Here is a 16,471-nt window from a genome sequence, read left to right as displayed (position 1 = left end):
GCCTGACATGCTGCTTATCTCCAACCTGTCCTGTTTTTATTTCAGATTCATGCATCTGTGGGTTTGTTTTTTGGTTACTATTCCCTGTGGGTCCCACTGGCTGGACTGCATAAAGTCATTTTTTTCTGCTTTACGCAGTATCTTTTGGGATCTGGGTGCTCCTGACAATGCTAGCATTTCTTGTTTTTCTCTCATGAGCCTTGGTGGTGAGCTGCCTGCTCCAACCAGAGCAGTTCTTCTGGCGAAGGTATTGCCACAGTGCTGTGGAGGAGGGAGTACCTGAATTTGGACTCAATGACAACCATTAAAGAACTGGAGATATACTTCCTAGTAAGGATGGTCTGTGACTTGGAGGGGAACCTGCAGGTGGTGGTGTTTCTTGGTGGGAGAAACCATGGGTTTGGGGGTGCTGTCAGAACAGCCAGGGTGAGTATCTGCAGTACATTTTGTGGAGGTTACATGCTGCAGCCATTGTGATGCAGGGGGAATGAATGATTAAGGTGGCAGATGAGACACTAATCAAACGGCTGCTTTGTCTGGGACAAGTGTCCAGCACAAAGTTGTCAGAGTTGCACTGATTTAAAGAAGCAGAGAATATTCCATTACACTCCTGACTGGTGCCTTGGTTGGAAAGGCTTTGGGGTGTCGAGAGGTGAGTCACTCATTGATAGATGTCCAGCCTCTGACCTACAGTATTCAGGTAGCTGGTGCAGTTGAGTTTCTGGTCAATGATGATCTCCAGGATGTTGATGGTGGGGGACTCGGTAATGGGAATGCTATTGAATGTCAAGGGTGAAGGGTTAGACACTCACTTGTTGCTGTTGCGTGGGATTTCTTTTACAGAAACGTCACTTGCCAGTTATCAGTCCGTGCTGAATGTTGTCCAGGTCTTGTGCTTGCAGACACGATAAGAGGTTGCAGATCGAATTAACCTGTGCAATCATCAGTGAACGTCTCCATTTTTGATCTTGTGATAGAATTAAAGTTGAAGATGGCTGTGCCTAGGACACTGCACTGAGGAACTCCTGCAATGATGTCCTGGGGCTGGAATGGCTGAACACCAACAACCACAGCCATCTTCCTTCGTGTGAAGTTTGGCCCCTTGATGCCCATTGACTTCAGTTTTATCAGTGCTCCTTAATGCCATAATCAGTCAAATCCTGCCTTCATGTCAAAGGCAGTCACCCACACTTCTGGAGTCTAGCTCGTTGGTTCGTGTTTGGGCCAAGGCTGTGATGAGATCTGGAGCTAACTGGTCCTAACGAAACCCAAACATGGCATTGGTGAGCAGATTATTGCCTCTCTGTAGCACTGTCAACAATGCCTCTTGTCAGTCAGCTCTCAATCATCACCAAAGTCATTGAAGATGTCTTCAACAGTATCAGCAAGTGGAACTTGTTTACAAAGTGCAAGGTCCCATTTGTTAGTTTAATTGTTACTTTTACTCCTTCCCTCTAAACACACATCAACTAAATAGAAACTTGTTCTCCTCCAACTGCTATTAATCATTTAAACCAACCTGTCATTTCCTCTACGCCAAAAGATAAGGGCTGCAAACCCACAGAAATACCACAAAATGAAAGTTTCCCTCTTAATTTGCACATCATTGTGACTTGGAAACATGCCAATCCTTCATCTCTGGATTGAAATCCTGGTGCTCCGTACCTAACAGTAGTAGGTGGGGGAACCAACTCAGTGGTTTGTCCTGGATAGTTTCAAGGTTGTTGAGAGGTGTACTAGGCTGAGTTAGTGGTGAAGACCTGTGCTTTAGAAGCAGCTGCACCTCCAGCCAGTACAGTTGCAACCCTGGCATCTATGTAAATTGCATAGCCGATTCCTTTTCACAATAATCTGCGCAAATCCAGTCCTGCTAATTATTATCTAGTGCCTTGTCTTGTGGGTGATACAGCTAGTCAATTTATGCACAGCAAGATCCAACAAGATAATGACCAGATTATCGATGTAAAATAATTTCACTGGAAATAGTGACTGAAAGTTGACCTTCCTGAACTACTTAAGGTCTTTGAAGGGAATTGATACTGCATCCACTGTGGTTACAACATAGAAAAGAGCAGGAAGGTCACGCTAGAACTGTACAATTATATGTAAGGTCCTGGGCTCCAACATGGCAGGAAAGGTGTGTTGGAACAAGAAAGTCCCAGGCTGGAGAATTTTAGTTTTGAGGAAGGACTGGCTAGGTTGGGGCTGTTTTCTTTGGGGGGGGGGGAATAAAATGGAGGTGTGGGGATTTAATTATGTAAAAAAACTGAGAAACCTAGAAAAGTGCTTTTACTTTTCTTCTTTGTACTTCCTAGGAAGATACACCGATAACTGGAGAGGAGTGGAAAGGTTTAAAGTAATTGTTAGAAGTTTAAGGTGTGGTGGGGTCCAAGGCCATCCATTTTCAACCTTTGGGTGGTGGGGCTTGGAGTTTGCTTCCCGAATTGGTGGTTGAAGTAGAAACATTCATTGCATTGAAAGAAGGTTGTGGATCAAGAGCCGAGATGTGGGAGAAGGCTCAGCATCTCTTTCTCGGGCATGGATGCAACTGGCCAAATGACCTCCTTCTGCATATTTTTATAAGTTCAATGTTAATGCAAACACTAGGACAAGTTAGAACATGGTGCTGCAGGTGGTGCTCCTTCCTCACAGCTGCAGTGACATGGGTTCAATCCTTGCCTTCAGCGCTGTCTGTGTGATGTTTGTACACTCTCCCTGTGACCACATGGGTTTCCTCACACATCCCAAAGATGTACTAGTTGTTAGTTTAATTGGCTTCTGTAACATTAGTGTAGGTTCCTAATGGGGAAAACCATGGGGGTGTTAATGGGCATGTGTGAGAGAATATGTACAGGGATATAAATGTGGAATGAGATTGGTCTGAGAGCCACCATAGATTTGATGGTCTCCTTCTATGCCTTAAGGAGATTGAAATGGGATTAATTAAGAGATATGTGAAGGTTGGCCTGGACACAGTGGGTCAAAGGGCCTGTTTCTGTGCCATATGACTGTATAATTATAAAAAACGTCTTCAACATTAAAACTGTTCCTTGGTATCAGAGAATTGGGCTTAGTCAGCTGAAAGCTCTAATCATAACCCTATTATACCGAGGTAGGTGAATATTTGGAGGGATGAGGAATAGAAGGCCTCTGGATCTGAAAGAAGTGATAGGTATATCTTTAGTGGCTGGGACTGTTGGAGTACAAAAGATAATATGAGCCACGTTTGGGATGATATATCGGATGTAACTAATCCTATGTAATCCCTGGATATTTTGGACATAAGAAAAGAAGAAAAATGAGTTAATTAAGAATGTCTTGTGATGTTTTGTAATTATTCATGGCTTTCCTGAGCTTGCTAATGATTCGGGGATTCTCTAGTATTTTTGTTGAACTTCTCTGTACTTGTGCCTTGCAGGAGCTTGCACCATCTGTGTTTGAGGAAAGGTGACTTATGAGGTTGTTGTGTCTAACAAAGATATTGAACATTAATGAGGCTAAAAGTCCTGGTTTCTTTCCCGTTTAAAATGTGTGCCCTCAGTCCATGATATTTCAATAAGATGATATAAAGTTCAAGAAGAGAAACGGTTACAGTGTAAAATAGGTAGTGAGTAGATTTTGTAAGTCAGCATTTCCTGTAAATGATGTGCCCAGGAACTTGTACTTCTGCTAGCTATGGTTTGCTCTTTCCACAAGCCACAAGTTGTGTGTAGTAGTTGACATGTTCAGTTGGTGCTCACGTACAAAAGAAAGTTGTAAGTTATTTTTCCTACCCTTTTCTCAATTCTTGGAATGGAATGTCAGCAGTTATTGGTCATTTGTAATTGTCCTTGAGAGAATAGTAATGAACTGCCTTCTTAAACTGCTGCAGTCCATGTGGTGAACATAAAAAAGGAGGGAGTTTCAGGATTTAGACTCAGCAGTGCTGAAGTAACAGAAATATATTTCAAATTTTGGAGATGAATGTAGGTAATAATGTTCCCATGAATTTGTTGACATTGCCCTTGTGGTACGAGTTGCAGTACATTTAGGAGGTGATACATCATGAATTTAGAGTTTGCTATTGGCAGAGACAATGGATATTTAGGGTGGTAGATGGGCTGATGTATCCCGGTTGGTGTTGTGTCTCGAGTGAAAAATATTCTCTCTGTCAATGGTGCAGGAGGTTAACTCTGTCTCTCTCTCCTCGGGTGCTATCTGACCTGCTGAGTGTTTCTCGCGTTTTCTGTTCTGTTTTTCAGATTTCGAGCATCTGTTTTTTTGATTTTTCCCCTAAGATTCTCCCTTATCGAAAATGTCAATTGTCTCAGACTTGTACAGTATTAACTTGTCACGGGTGTATATCTGTTCATACATGTGCATTGTCTAAATATTGTATTCTGGCACGGACTGCTTCAAACAACAAACTGCTGCAGGAACTCAGTGTGTCGAGCAGCATCTGTGGAGGCAAAGGGATTGTTGACATTTTGGGTTGTGACCCAGCATCAGGACTGAGAGTATGGAGGGAAGATAGCCAGTACAGCGGGGGTGGGGTGAGACAGGGGCTGGTAGGTGATAGGTGGAACCAGGTGAGGTGGGGCAGGATGGGCAGATGAAGCCAGGTGAGGGGATGGGGGAGTAGACAGATGCTGGTGGGTGATAGGCAGAAACAGATAAGGGGAAAAAACAAAGGGCAGATGGGGGGAGGGGGCAGAGAGGGGAAGGTAGAGACAGAGGCTGGAAGGTGATGTGGAACCAGATAAAGGAAGGACGATGGGCAGGTGCAACCAGATGGGGGAACAGAGGGGGAGTGGGTTACCTGAAAGTGGAAAATTCAATGTTCATACCATTGGGTTGTAGGCTACCCGAGTGGAATAGGAGGTGTTGTTGTTCTTCTAGTTTGTGTTTGGCCTCACTATGGTAGTGGAGAAGGCTGAAGACAGACAGATCGGTGTGGGAGTGGCAAGGGGAGTAGATGTGACATACAACCAGAAGCTCAAGATGGTCATTGCGGACAGGTGCAGGTGTCCCACAAAATGGCCGCTGAGTCTACGCTTGGTCTCACCGACTGTAGAGGAGGCTTCCAGTGGTATGAATATTGAATTTTCCAATTTCAGATCCCCTACTCCCCCTCTATTCCTCTCCACTCCTACTGATCTACCTGGGTTTTCTCTCCCTTTTCCCATTTCCATCTACCCATCGCTCACACATGTATTCACCTGGCGTTCTCTCCCTATCTCCTCCCCTACCTGGTTCCATCTGCCGATCATCCTTCCCTTATCTTGATCCACTTATCACCTTTCAACCACAGTTTTTTCTTATCTGTTTCCACCTATCACCTACCAGCTCTGCCTCGCCCCTTCCTCTCACCTCTTTATACTGGCTATCTTACCTCCACACTCTCAGGCCACATGCAAGGTTACAACCGAAACATTGACTTTGCCTCCACAGATGCTGCTTGACCTGCTGAGTTGCTCCAGCCATTTGTTTTTCTGCTCCAGATTCCAGCATCTGCGGTCTCTTGTGTCTCCATATCTGAGGGATTGGGACTGCAAATGAACATTGTGCAGTCACGATGGAACATCCTGACTTCTGACCTCTTGTTGGACAGAATGTCATTGATGAAGCAGCTGAAGATGCCCTGAGTGGATCATTTGCCTATTATCACTTTGCTGTTGTGGAACCTCATTTTGTGTATCTTGCCTGCTGTACCTTCTACATTATAACAATGACTACACTTCATGAAAGATGCTACATAAATTCACGTCTTTCTTACTGTCCTTTGTGACCTTTAGAGGCAAGTTTTTCATTTTCTGCTTGGAATATATTTTACAAGAGCAGAAATAGACCACTTCATCATGGCTGATCTACATTGGCCTGAACACCTCTTCTGTGCCAGTTCCCCATGGCCCTCAGTTCCTTGATCTTTCAAATATCTATCACCTTGAATATTTCTAATGACCTAGCCTCCACCATCCTCTGGGGCAGAGAATCCCAGAGATCTGCTACCTTCTGAGAGAAGAAATTTCTATGCACCTCTGTTTTAAATAACTGGCCCCTCTTCTTGTAACTATGTCCCCTTGTTTGTGACTCTCCCACTGGTGAAAACATCTCAAACATCAACCCCGTCAAGCCCCCTTAGGATCTTAAATTTTTGAATAAGATCACCACTCGGTCTACTGAACTCCAAGGAATACAGACCCAAACTATCTAGCCTGTCTTCATAGGATGACCCATCTATCCCAGGAATTAGCTTGGTGAATTTCCTTTGGACTGCCTCCAGTACTTTAATATCCTTTAGTATCTTGTTTATTCTATGGCGTTAGTAGCCACACATTGCATCAAGTGCATGGTGACTTCACCTGAGAGACATTTCTGACAATGTAGCGCTCCATCTGTTTCCCTCAATTGATAGCTTTGCTGAGATGCTCTAGTCCCCTGAGATGGGCTTGAGTTTGTGAACTTTGACCCGAGAAGGAAGAATGCTGTAAACTCGGCTGATTGTATAAGTACCCTCTGTATTGTACATAATTGGGGATTATAGTTTGGAGACCGTTGATTAAAATTTAAAATTGAAACAAAGTGATGTGGCCCATGTCAGATGTTATGGGGTGATGCCACTTGATTTACTTTGCCTGGGACTGCTGAGACCCACTGTGTCTTTGACATTTTTGACTTTGAATTATCATTGATGAGTAAACGAGTATCCACAGCACAAAAGACGGTGAGAGCTAGCTGGTGCTCAGATATTTGTCCAATTACTTTTCTGTTTGGCGGAGACTTCATTTGCATAAAGCCAGAACTACGTCACCAAGGGTATCTCCGAGCAGTGACATTAGTAACCAAGGCAACAGCTCCTGTGCTACATCCAGAGGCCTCTGAGTTTTCTTTCCACCTAATAACCTCAGCTGTAATCTTGACACTTGATTGACCATCTGAAGAGCGCTCATGTTGCACGACAAAGCTGCACTCTTAAATAAAACTCTAATATTTGGACCTCAGTGATATTTCAGATTCTCCATTTGTATGATCACTTCACTCTTGTCTTAAAATAGCACCCTTTTAAATATAATGCACAATGTAGGGTTGTTATCGGCAGGGTTTGCTGGAATGTAAACACATCGTCTTGTTGCTTATGTTCCTTTAACTAGCTAAGCTGAACTTCATGGAGTGGTTGATCTAAGGAGGAGAGCAGATGGACAATCTGTGAAAGAGCAACTTTCCTCTCAACTGTTTCTGCTCAATTTGCTTTACATAAAACAGCTTCAACCATCTTTTCAGACCTACCTTTGTCTCTGCTTTCTCTCCATTTTCCTCCTTGATAAAATTCCTTCTCAAAGCCCAGCATTTCAACAAACTTCTCCTGAATTTTGCACCAGATTTATGCCTTTTTATCTTTCAATTTCTTTTTTTCCCCTCCCTATGTAAATTACTGTGATGTTTTCATAGGATCATAGTAGTAAATAACTCAGAACAAAATCATTTTATCCTTGAGACTATTTTGGTTTGTCAGTCCAGTTACTCCCACGGTCTGACTCTTTCCCCTTTACATGCTTACTTCATTAAAATTATTATGTTAAAAGAAATTATAAAGCTAATGACTGTACAGTCCTTCCCCACCTGTAGGTAGTCACGTTTTCAGCACTGGTCAATAAAATATCTTTGTGCATTCAGTATGTTGTTTTTTTGCACTTGCTGTAATTAACTGCATTAAGCACAAAAAACCAAAGTGCATTGATTGTTGCTACAGAACTGATGACCTGTGGACTTTAAGCTAAATAGATGAAATTGTATGCTGTAGTGCTAATATATATCCTTGGCTAGGAACAATTATGGGGCACAGTATTGGGGCTGTAGTGTTGTGGCTCTGTCTTCAACCTTGCTTATTTAGTACATCTGTCTGTCTCTCTGCAAATACAGATTAGTGTTGAAGTTATCTATCATACTCTAGATGACAAGCTTTGTACAAAACACCAATAAATCACAATAATCTTACAAAAAAGACTGTCATGGCCAGGGTCTATTAATAATTACTTACTGTTGGGTGTGAAGTTTACAAATGGACCTGCAGCCAGATATTTATGCCAACTTCGATCTAAAGACTTTGTTTTGTAAAAAGCAATTAACCTCTGCTTTTGTACGTCAGTTAGCTGTGTTGCCTGTGGAAAGGATAGTCTAACTTAAGCACGACTTTTCCTTTAGCAGCACAATAATAGTTTGCATTGTACACCTGTGACCTTTTGTCCTTGCATAAATCATCATATTCCTTCAGGCAATGTAACAGTAGCTCTGGTGGTTATTTGAATACAGACAATTAACTGAATTAAGTTTTACTGAATCAAGTTGAAAAATTAAGTGCTTTTAAATATGCACCATTGAGACAATGGATCTAGGAAATAATTGAGTCCCAAAATCATGTGGCAAGAGTTTTAGTTAAAGGATGGATTTTATTTTTTTAAATATCTGCCCCAGACTGGTGATTGGACTATTGGGCTCTCACACTAAAGAGTTTCTGCTGAAACACACTTCATTTGTTACTACCTCATTTGACTGTTGACACTTCTCAGCTTGGCTGCGGGGACATTTCTCTTCCAAGAAAGAGACTTCCATTTATATGGTACCTTTCAGGATATTCCAAAGCACTTTACAATTCCTGCAAAGTGTTGTCACTGTTACTATGTAGAATAAGCAGGAGCTATTTTTTTACAGCAAGGCCCAGAAACAAGAAAAGATAATGACCCAATAATTAGTTTTAGTAGTGTTCAGTGATAACTGTGGGCCAGGATACTGGCAATAGTTCCCCTGTTCTTCAAAATAATCACCATGGGATTGTTTACTTCAGGGAGGTTGGGGTTGGGCCCAGGTTCAACATCTCATCTGAAAGCTAGGATTCAATTCTCCCTCATGCTTATTTGGAGCATCAGCCCAGGTTCTTGTGCTCAAGATTCTGGAAGTGGGCTGGAACCCAAAACCAACTGATTTGGGAATGAGAGTGGCTTCTGACTTAAACGCAGTTGAGCCATAGTCACAAGCTGTGGTTTTGAGATCAGGTCTAGGGCTTGGACATATAATCTAGTTGAAAAATTATATGTTTGGTCACAATGCGCTGTCTTCTGATTGAGGTCATGGTAACATGAGACAATGGGCCATTTTCAGACTTGGAGGAAGAGTGGATGCTGGTTCTACATATTTGACCCTAGTTCTCTCTGCAAATCACCTCTTGCATTTGTCCAGCTAATAGCTGCACAGTGGGTGAGAATACAATCAGACCATGATCGTATTGAATGGTGGAACAGGCTAGAGAGGCCAAGTGTCCTCCTGCTCTTAATTTGTATGTTTGCATAGTCTCAATTCAATGTCTGGATTTCTTTTGAAATGCTTGAGGTATGCGGTGCAATTATATGAATGCCTTTTATCTTTTTTATCTGTTAATAGTGTGAACACTTAGTTTACCCGTAGGTATCTTATTAAGTAGCCAGGTTCCCTGTACATGAGGGAAGAAGTACTCAGTTCTCTTCTCTATCTGTTTTCAGAACAGGAAGCAGCGATCCATACTGCATCGTAAGAATCGACAATGAGACAATAATCAGGTAAGGAAATTATTTTTGATTTGCAGAATGGCTACACATATGGTTGGATCTTTTTTATTGTCGTATTGTCTCCTTCGCCCTGGTAGTGCTCATTTTCTTCCTCTCTGACCAGCATTTTAGCCTTGTTGAAGTCTGCTCTCTGGCCTTGCCATGTGAGTTGGGTACCCTCTCAGTGTTAACCCACAAGTGGGCTATTGGGTCAGAGAGGTCGAAATGCTTGAAGCCAATATTGCCCTCAGCAGGGAATGGCAGCGACACACCCTACATGAGTTTTGTACCTTCCCACCTCCATTCCCCTGACGATGGACACATGGTAATATGGCACCCTTTGCCAGGGTCTTACTGCCCCACTCCTTTACTCTGCCTGTTACTGTCACTTGACCTTTCACTGCAATGATACGGCCTTTCATCATTCCTGTGTTTTCTCCTATCACTCCACCTATTGCTGCTGCTTTGAGTGGGCTTCGTCCCATCGACATCCGCTTCTGCCTTCGTCTTCACCTCTGTCGCTGTTGCTTCATTGTGTCTCCCTCAGGCCGACTGGAACATCAACGATTTGGATGATGGAATAAATGGTTTCCTGGCTAAGTTTGCGGATGACACCAAGATAGGTGGAGGAGTAGGGAGTATTGAGGAGATAGGAAGGTTGCAGAGGGACCTAGACAGTTTAGGAGAATGGGCAAGGAAATGGCAGATGAGATTCCATGTTGAGAAATGTGCAGTTGTACACTTTGGAAGCAGAAATAAGCAGGCAGATTATTATCTAGAAGGAGAAAAAATTCAAAGTATGGAAGTACAAAGGGACTTGGGGGTACTCGTGCAGGATACCTTAAAGGTTAACCACCAGGTCGGATCGGTGGTAAAGAAAGCGAATGCTATGTTGGCATTCATTTCGAGAGGTATAGTGTATAAAAGTAAGGAAGTGTTGATGAGGCTCTACGGGGCACTAGTGAGGCCTCATTTGGAATATTGTGCGCAGTTTTGGGCCCCACATCTTAGGAAGGATGTGCTGACATTGGAGAGGGTTCAGAGGAGATTTACGAGGATGATTCCAGGAATGAAAGGGCTTACGTATGATGAGCGTTTGTCGGCTCTTGGACTGTACTCACTGGAGTACAGAAGAATGAGAGGGGACCTCATAGCGACATTTAAAATGTTGATAGGAAAGGACAGAGTAGATGTGGCTAGGCTGTTTCCCTTAGTGGGTGAGTCCAGGACCAGAGGGCACAATCTTAGAATTAGAGGGTACAGTTTCAAGACAGAGATGAGGAGAAATTTCTTTAGCCAGAGGGTGGTGAATTTGTGGGACTCCCTGTCACGTACAGCAGTGGAGGCCAGATCAGTGGGGGCGTTCAAGGAAGAGATAGATAGATATCTAAACAGTCAGGGTATCAAGGGATATGGGGATAAGGCCGGAAATTGGGATTAGAATAGGGTTTTTTTATTCTCCCCATTCCCCATTTCTTTTTCCCTTTTCCTTGGAGCAGGCTCGATGGGCTGAATGGCCTGCTTCTGCTCCCTTGTCTTGTGTGATCTTGTGAACATGGAATCAACTGTTGGCTAAACAGCTGATTGTTCACCATGCTTTGTTGAGCAAGGCCTGACCCACTCCTTGTGCTCACTCTCTCGCCATCCCCACTTCTGCTCTAATCTGTTGCAGCCCCAAGAGTCAAATTGAGCTCCAGGCCTCATCGCCACGAGGCAGAGCAGTCTGTGGCCTTAGGTGGCAGATCCCGAGACCCCAGTGCCAGAGTACCACGTTGGCTTTTTAACCACACTTCCCTGTCAGCCGCTTCCGAGTTTCTCTGGCAATCAGAGATATTTAAAGATGGTTGAAATAAATTCAAAGAATAAATCAGAAAATCATTTAAAAATTTTTTTTTTAATTCATTTATTGTGGAAATTAAACAACATTAGAATAAAGTACAATAAACAAACTACTTGTGTGCAGTTCTGGTCACCATGTTATAGGAAGGATGTGATTAAGAGAGGGTGCAGAAACGATTCACAGGGATGTTGCTGGGACTGGAGGGCTTTGAGCTGTAAGGAGAAGTTGGATAGGTTGGGACTGAAGGAGGCTGAGGGGTGACCTTATAGGGGTTTATGAAATTGAGGGGGCATGGATAGGGTAGATAGTTGCAGTCTTTTTCCCCAGGATGGGGGGGGTGGGGCCGGGTGGGAGTCTAAAACTAGAAGGCATAAGTTTAAGGTGAGAGGGGAAAGATTTACAGGGGATGGGAGAGGCGGGTACACCGACAATATTTAAAATTAATTTGGACAGCTAAATGGATAAGAATAGTTTGGAGGGATATGGGCCAAACCAGGAAACTGGGATTAATTACACAGGCATCTTGCTTGGCAAGAACCAGTTGGGCCAAAGGCCCTGTTTACATGCTGTGTAACTCAACCTATGAATCACTTACCTGCACCTACTCTGTTAATCCAGGTCATCAAGCCTATCCAAATGAATGGGATTGTTCTATACATGCAGCTGAAGGGTCAGTAGTGAAAACATCCAGTCCCTCCACTCTGCACAACTGAGCTCAGTCCCAGGACCCAATGCTGAGTCATGTCTAACCAACTACACATTCCTGACTTCCATGAAACAGGAATGTGCTAGAACCATGCACTGTGGCTAGCTGGCAGTCCTTCATGGGACCATCCATCAGCTGTTGGCAGAATCTGACCCAATAATTCTGGAGCCTTTTGCAGAAACAATTTAAAAAATTAAATAAACACAGGGAAAGTTCAAGGAAGTTAATCATCCTGAAGCTTAGATTACAGCCTTGAAATGGTTCCCTTGGACTACAGTATTGTTTATAATATTTGATTCCAATATGATTTGTGTATAATGAAAGTTCACAGCCATCTTCAGTTGTGTGTTCACACAGTGTGAGCACAATCCGCCTGTAACATAATCTGGAGTTTGACATGTCTCTTAGTAGATTTAGTAATTCCACTTCTGGACTCTGTGAAACGGCTAGATCACATATACCCCATGAGACTTCATTGTTTTTTTTGTAGTTCTTCCTTTTAAAATAGTCATTGTAAAATAAAAATGTTCAAAATAATCTTGAAGAAACAGATTTTAATCAACTGGAACTATGCAAAGAATTCTGTTATACCTTTCTAAATTGATATGGCAAATGCATTATCAGTAGAGCAGAACCTAATATTGGCACAAGAGACTGCATATGTTGGAATTTGGAGCAAACATCAAACAGCTAGAGGAACTCAGCGGGTTGAGCCGCATCTGTGGGGGTAAAGGGATAGTCCTGATGCAGGTCCATGACCTAAAAACATTGACCATCCCTCTTGTCTCCACAGATGCTGCTTAACCTGCCGAGCTCCTCCAGCAATTTGTTTTTTTGCTGTACCTAATTTTATCTGAGATAATGGATAGCTGTACTTTGTGAGTTCTGTGCAATCTTATCAGAGTTTCTTCTGAATGCAGGAACGGTTGTCAGCAGGGTGATTCAAGCCCTGTAAATGGTAAGGATATAATAGAATCCTGTGGCAATCCCACAGAAAACTTGATCTTCGCACTTGGTGCACTGTGGACCCAACAGCAACAATGCACTGACTGTGAATGAAGTGGATGCTTAAACTGGTGGGTGCAGAGTCAGTCAAGCAGACAACTGTGTTCTTGAAGGTTGTTGGAGCTGATCTCATCCAGGCAAATAGAGAGTACTCCATCACTTGTTATTTATGCCTTATGAACATATAAGCATGAACATTAGGCTTAAAACATTTATGCCTAATTATCATTTCCTATTGGCCAACCAATCCCCTATCTTCACCACTATGTTACTTCATACATCATGAGATTTTATGATTATGACTTGCGGATGGTGAAAAAACTGGGAGAGAAGTGAAAAGTCACTTACTTCGGGACCCTCGGACTCTGACTTGGTTTTGCAGACGCTATTTATTTGGCTCACCTAGTTAATTTTCTGGTCAACCGTGACTCTGGTATGTTGATTATTGGGGATTTGGTGATGGTCATGCATTGAATGTCAAGTGGTGATACTGAGACTGTTTTTTGTTGGTTGTTGTGTGGCATTCGTGTGGTATGAATATCACTTACCATTTATCAGCCCAATTCTGAGTAACTATATATATGTATAGCGTTATATATATTATCAGCATTCAGAGAGACACCAGTTAATCAAGCACCGTCAGCATGGATTCTTTGAAATAATGTTTACGACTGACCAACCTCATTAAATTTTTGAGGAGGTGATGAAGGGGTCAATGAGGGTAGTGCATTTGAGGTACCATACATGGATGTTTACAAGATATTTGTCAGAAGTCCAACAAGGCAGCCGATCAGATAGAATCCAAAGGAATGTCACATTGAATTAAAAATTGGCTCAGTGGGAGAAAACAAAGGGTAATAGTCAATGGGTATTTCATTGATTGGCAGTCTGCAAGAATTTGGGCACACCAGAGGGCTCAATACTCGGTGCCTTGCCTTTTATAGTACAGGCAGTCCCCGGGTTACGCAACGGTTCCATTCCCGAGAATTGTCTGATTTTTCTGTAAGTCAGAAAGAAACAATTTTCCCTAAAATCAAGATGAAAACCATGGCCCAAAATAGCTGAGTCTTCTGTTCCTGATGTACTACTTCATTTTCTCTCAGTATTGCATTGTGCTGTTGTCTGTTTTCTACAGCTAATCACATTGTATTGCTCTGTAGACACTTAGTATAATTCTTCAGTTTCATCAAATATCTTCCATATTTACCCTACATTACCCATAATTAAACTAATGGAACATATACTGTATTCAGTTGTTAATGAATACCAAAAAAAGTTCTAATATTATTTGTTTGGCTAACAAAGCATTTATGGGAGAATTTGTGTGAAGTCAGATTCCTATGAATCAGGTCTTCTGTAACCTGGGGAACCTCTGTCTCTATTAATTACTTGGTCTGAAATGTAGGGCATATTTAATGGTACCAACATTGGCAGTGTGCTTGATAGTAGAGAAATTCTGTTGTAGGCATATGTCAGTAGATTGGCCTTGGGCACAAAGTAGCAAATGGAATTCAATCCAGAGAAGCGTAAGATAATGAATTTGAGGAGCCCTTTGAGGCAAAGAAATACTCAATAAATGGTAGGAAATTAAGCAGTGGAGAGGAACAGGGATATTGAAATGCATATTATACAGTAGAACCCTAAAGGTAGCAGGACAGGTGGATGAGGTGGTTAAGAGGCACATAGGATATTCCATTGGCCAATGGATAGAACATAAGAAGTCATGCTCAAACAATACAAGGTGCTAGTTATGTCATAGCCAGGGTACTGAGCACAGTTCTAACCGGTCTGCTACAGGAAGGATGTCATTGTGCTAGAAAGAATGAGGAGATGTTCAATCAGGGTGTTGTCAGGGCTTGGAAATTATAGGTGGGAGGAGAGACTCACCATGCTGGGATTATTTTCCTTAAAGGAGACTGAAGGGAGATTTAATTCATGTGTAAAAATTTATAAGACGACCAGACAGAATGAATAGAGAGGACACATTTCCCTTGGCAGAGAGGTGGATTACTAGAGAAAAAGATTTAATTAGTGGAAGATTTAGAGGGAATTCAAAGAATTTTTTTTTTCCCACCCAAAGAGTTAAAGAAATGCAAGAAAATAGGAGCAGGAGTAGGCTACCTGGCCCGTCGAGCCTGACACACCATAATCAATATAACAATGTCCTGATATGTCCCAGGCCCAAATTTCTCCTGTGCCAATTCCGCATAGCCCTCAATTCCCTAATCTTTCAAAAAATCATCTATCTCCTTTTTAAATACCCCCAGTGATCTAGACTCTCCCAGTAGAGAATTCCAGAGATTCACCACCCTCTGCAAGAAAATTTCCTATTCATCTCAGTTTTAAATGACCGGGCCCCTGTAGCGATATCCCCTTGTTCAAGATTCTCTCACTACTGAAACCTATTCAACATCTACCCAGTCAGACCCCCTTAGAATCGTGTATGTTTCATTCTCCTCATTCTTCTAAACTTCAAAGATTACAGATTCCACTTCTATCGCCACTTGTGATAGGACAATTCACTCATCCCAGGAATTAGCCTGGTGAATATCCTTCGGGCAGCCTCCAATGCTAGTACTAGCTTTCTTCAAAAAAAAGGGACCTAAACTGTGCCCAGCACTCCTCATGTGGCCTCAGCGTCAATTGTGACAACACGTCCCTGTTTCTAAACTCCGAACCCTTTACAATATTGGCCAATATGCTATTTTCCTTCCGAACTACTTGCTGCACCTGCCTGCTAACCTCTTGTGATTCATGCACAGGAACACCCAGGTCCATCTGACCATCACTCATTTGGAATGCCTCTCCTTTTAGAGAGTGGTGTACCTTTTGATTCCTCTCTCTGAAGTGCAAAACCTCACACTTTCGCAAGTTAAACTCCATTTGCCGAGTTTCTGACCACTTGCACAATCTATCTACATTCTGTTACAGAGTCCAGTTATCCTCATTGCAAAATATCCTCCCTTCTATTTTAGTGTCATTGGCAAACTTTGATACTTTATACTCTGGCCCCTCCTCCAGGTCAATAATATAAATAGTAAATAATCTGATTTTTGGGACACTCTGCTAGTTGCATCCTTCCAATCTGAAAAAGACTCATTTATTCCATGGGTGACCCAGGTAGAAACCATCATCACATTTAAAGGTATCTAGATGAGCAATTGGAGTTGTCACTTCAAAGACTATTGACTGAGTTCTGAGAAGGGGCATCAAGCTAAATAGCTGCAGTTTTGGCCAGTAGACACACTGTGGGCTGATTGTCCTCATTCTGTACAGTGAATGACTATGATGATTCTTTGATTGTTCAGTCAAGTCCCAGCTGAAAATGGATGCAAATGCCTCAGCTTTCTGTTGTGCTCTCAC

General features: G+C 42.4%; 1 protein-coding gene across 1 annotated transcript in view; it reads left to right on the top strand.

Annotated features, from left to right (window-relative positions):
- Nucleotides 1-16,471, top strand: part of rasa4 (RAS p21 protein activator 4) — a 183,011-nt gene that overhangs the window by 3,458 nt on the left and 163,082 nt on the right. Inside the window, exon 2 of the mRNA XM_052035750.1 lies at nt 9,513-9,569. Within this exon, the coding sequence (XP_051891710.1) occupies nt 9,513-9,569 (57 nt within the window). The remainder of the gene's footprint in view (nt 1-9,512; nt 9,570-16,471) is intronic.

The sequence above is a fragment of the Pristis pectinata genome, chromosome 21, assembly GCF_009764475.1.
Source record: "Pristis pectinata isolate sPriPec2 chromosome 21, sPriPec2.1.pri, whole genome shotgun sequence".
NCBI lineage: Eukaryota > Metazoa > Chordata > Chondrichthyes > Rhinopristiformes > Pristidae > Pristis > Pristis pectinata.
The sequence above is the reverse complement of the archived record's forward strand: the minus strand, read 5'-3'. Positions and strand labels throughout refer to the sequence as shown.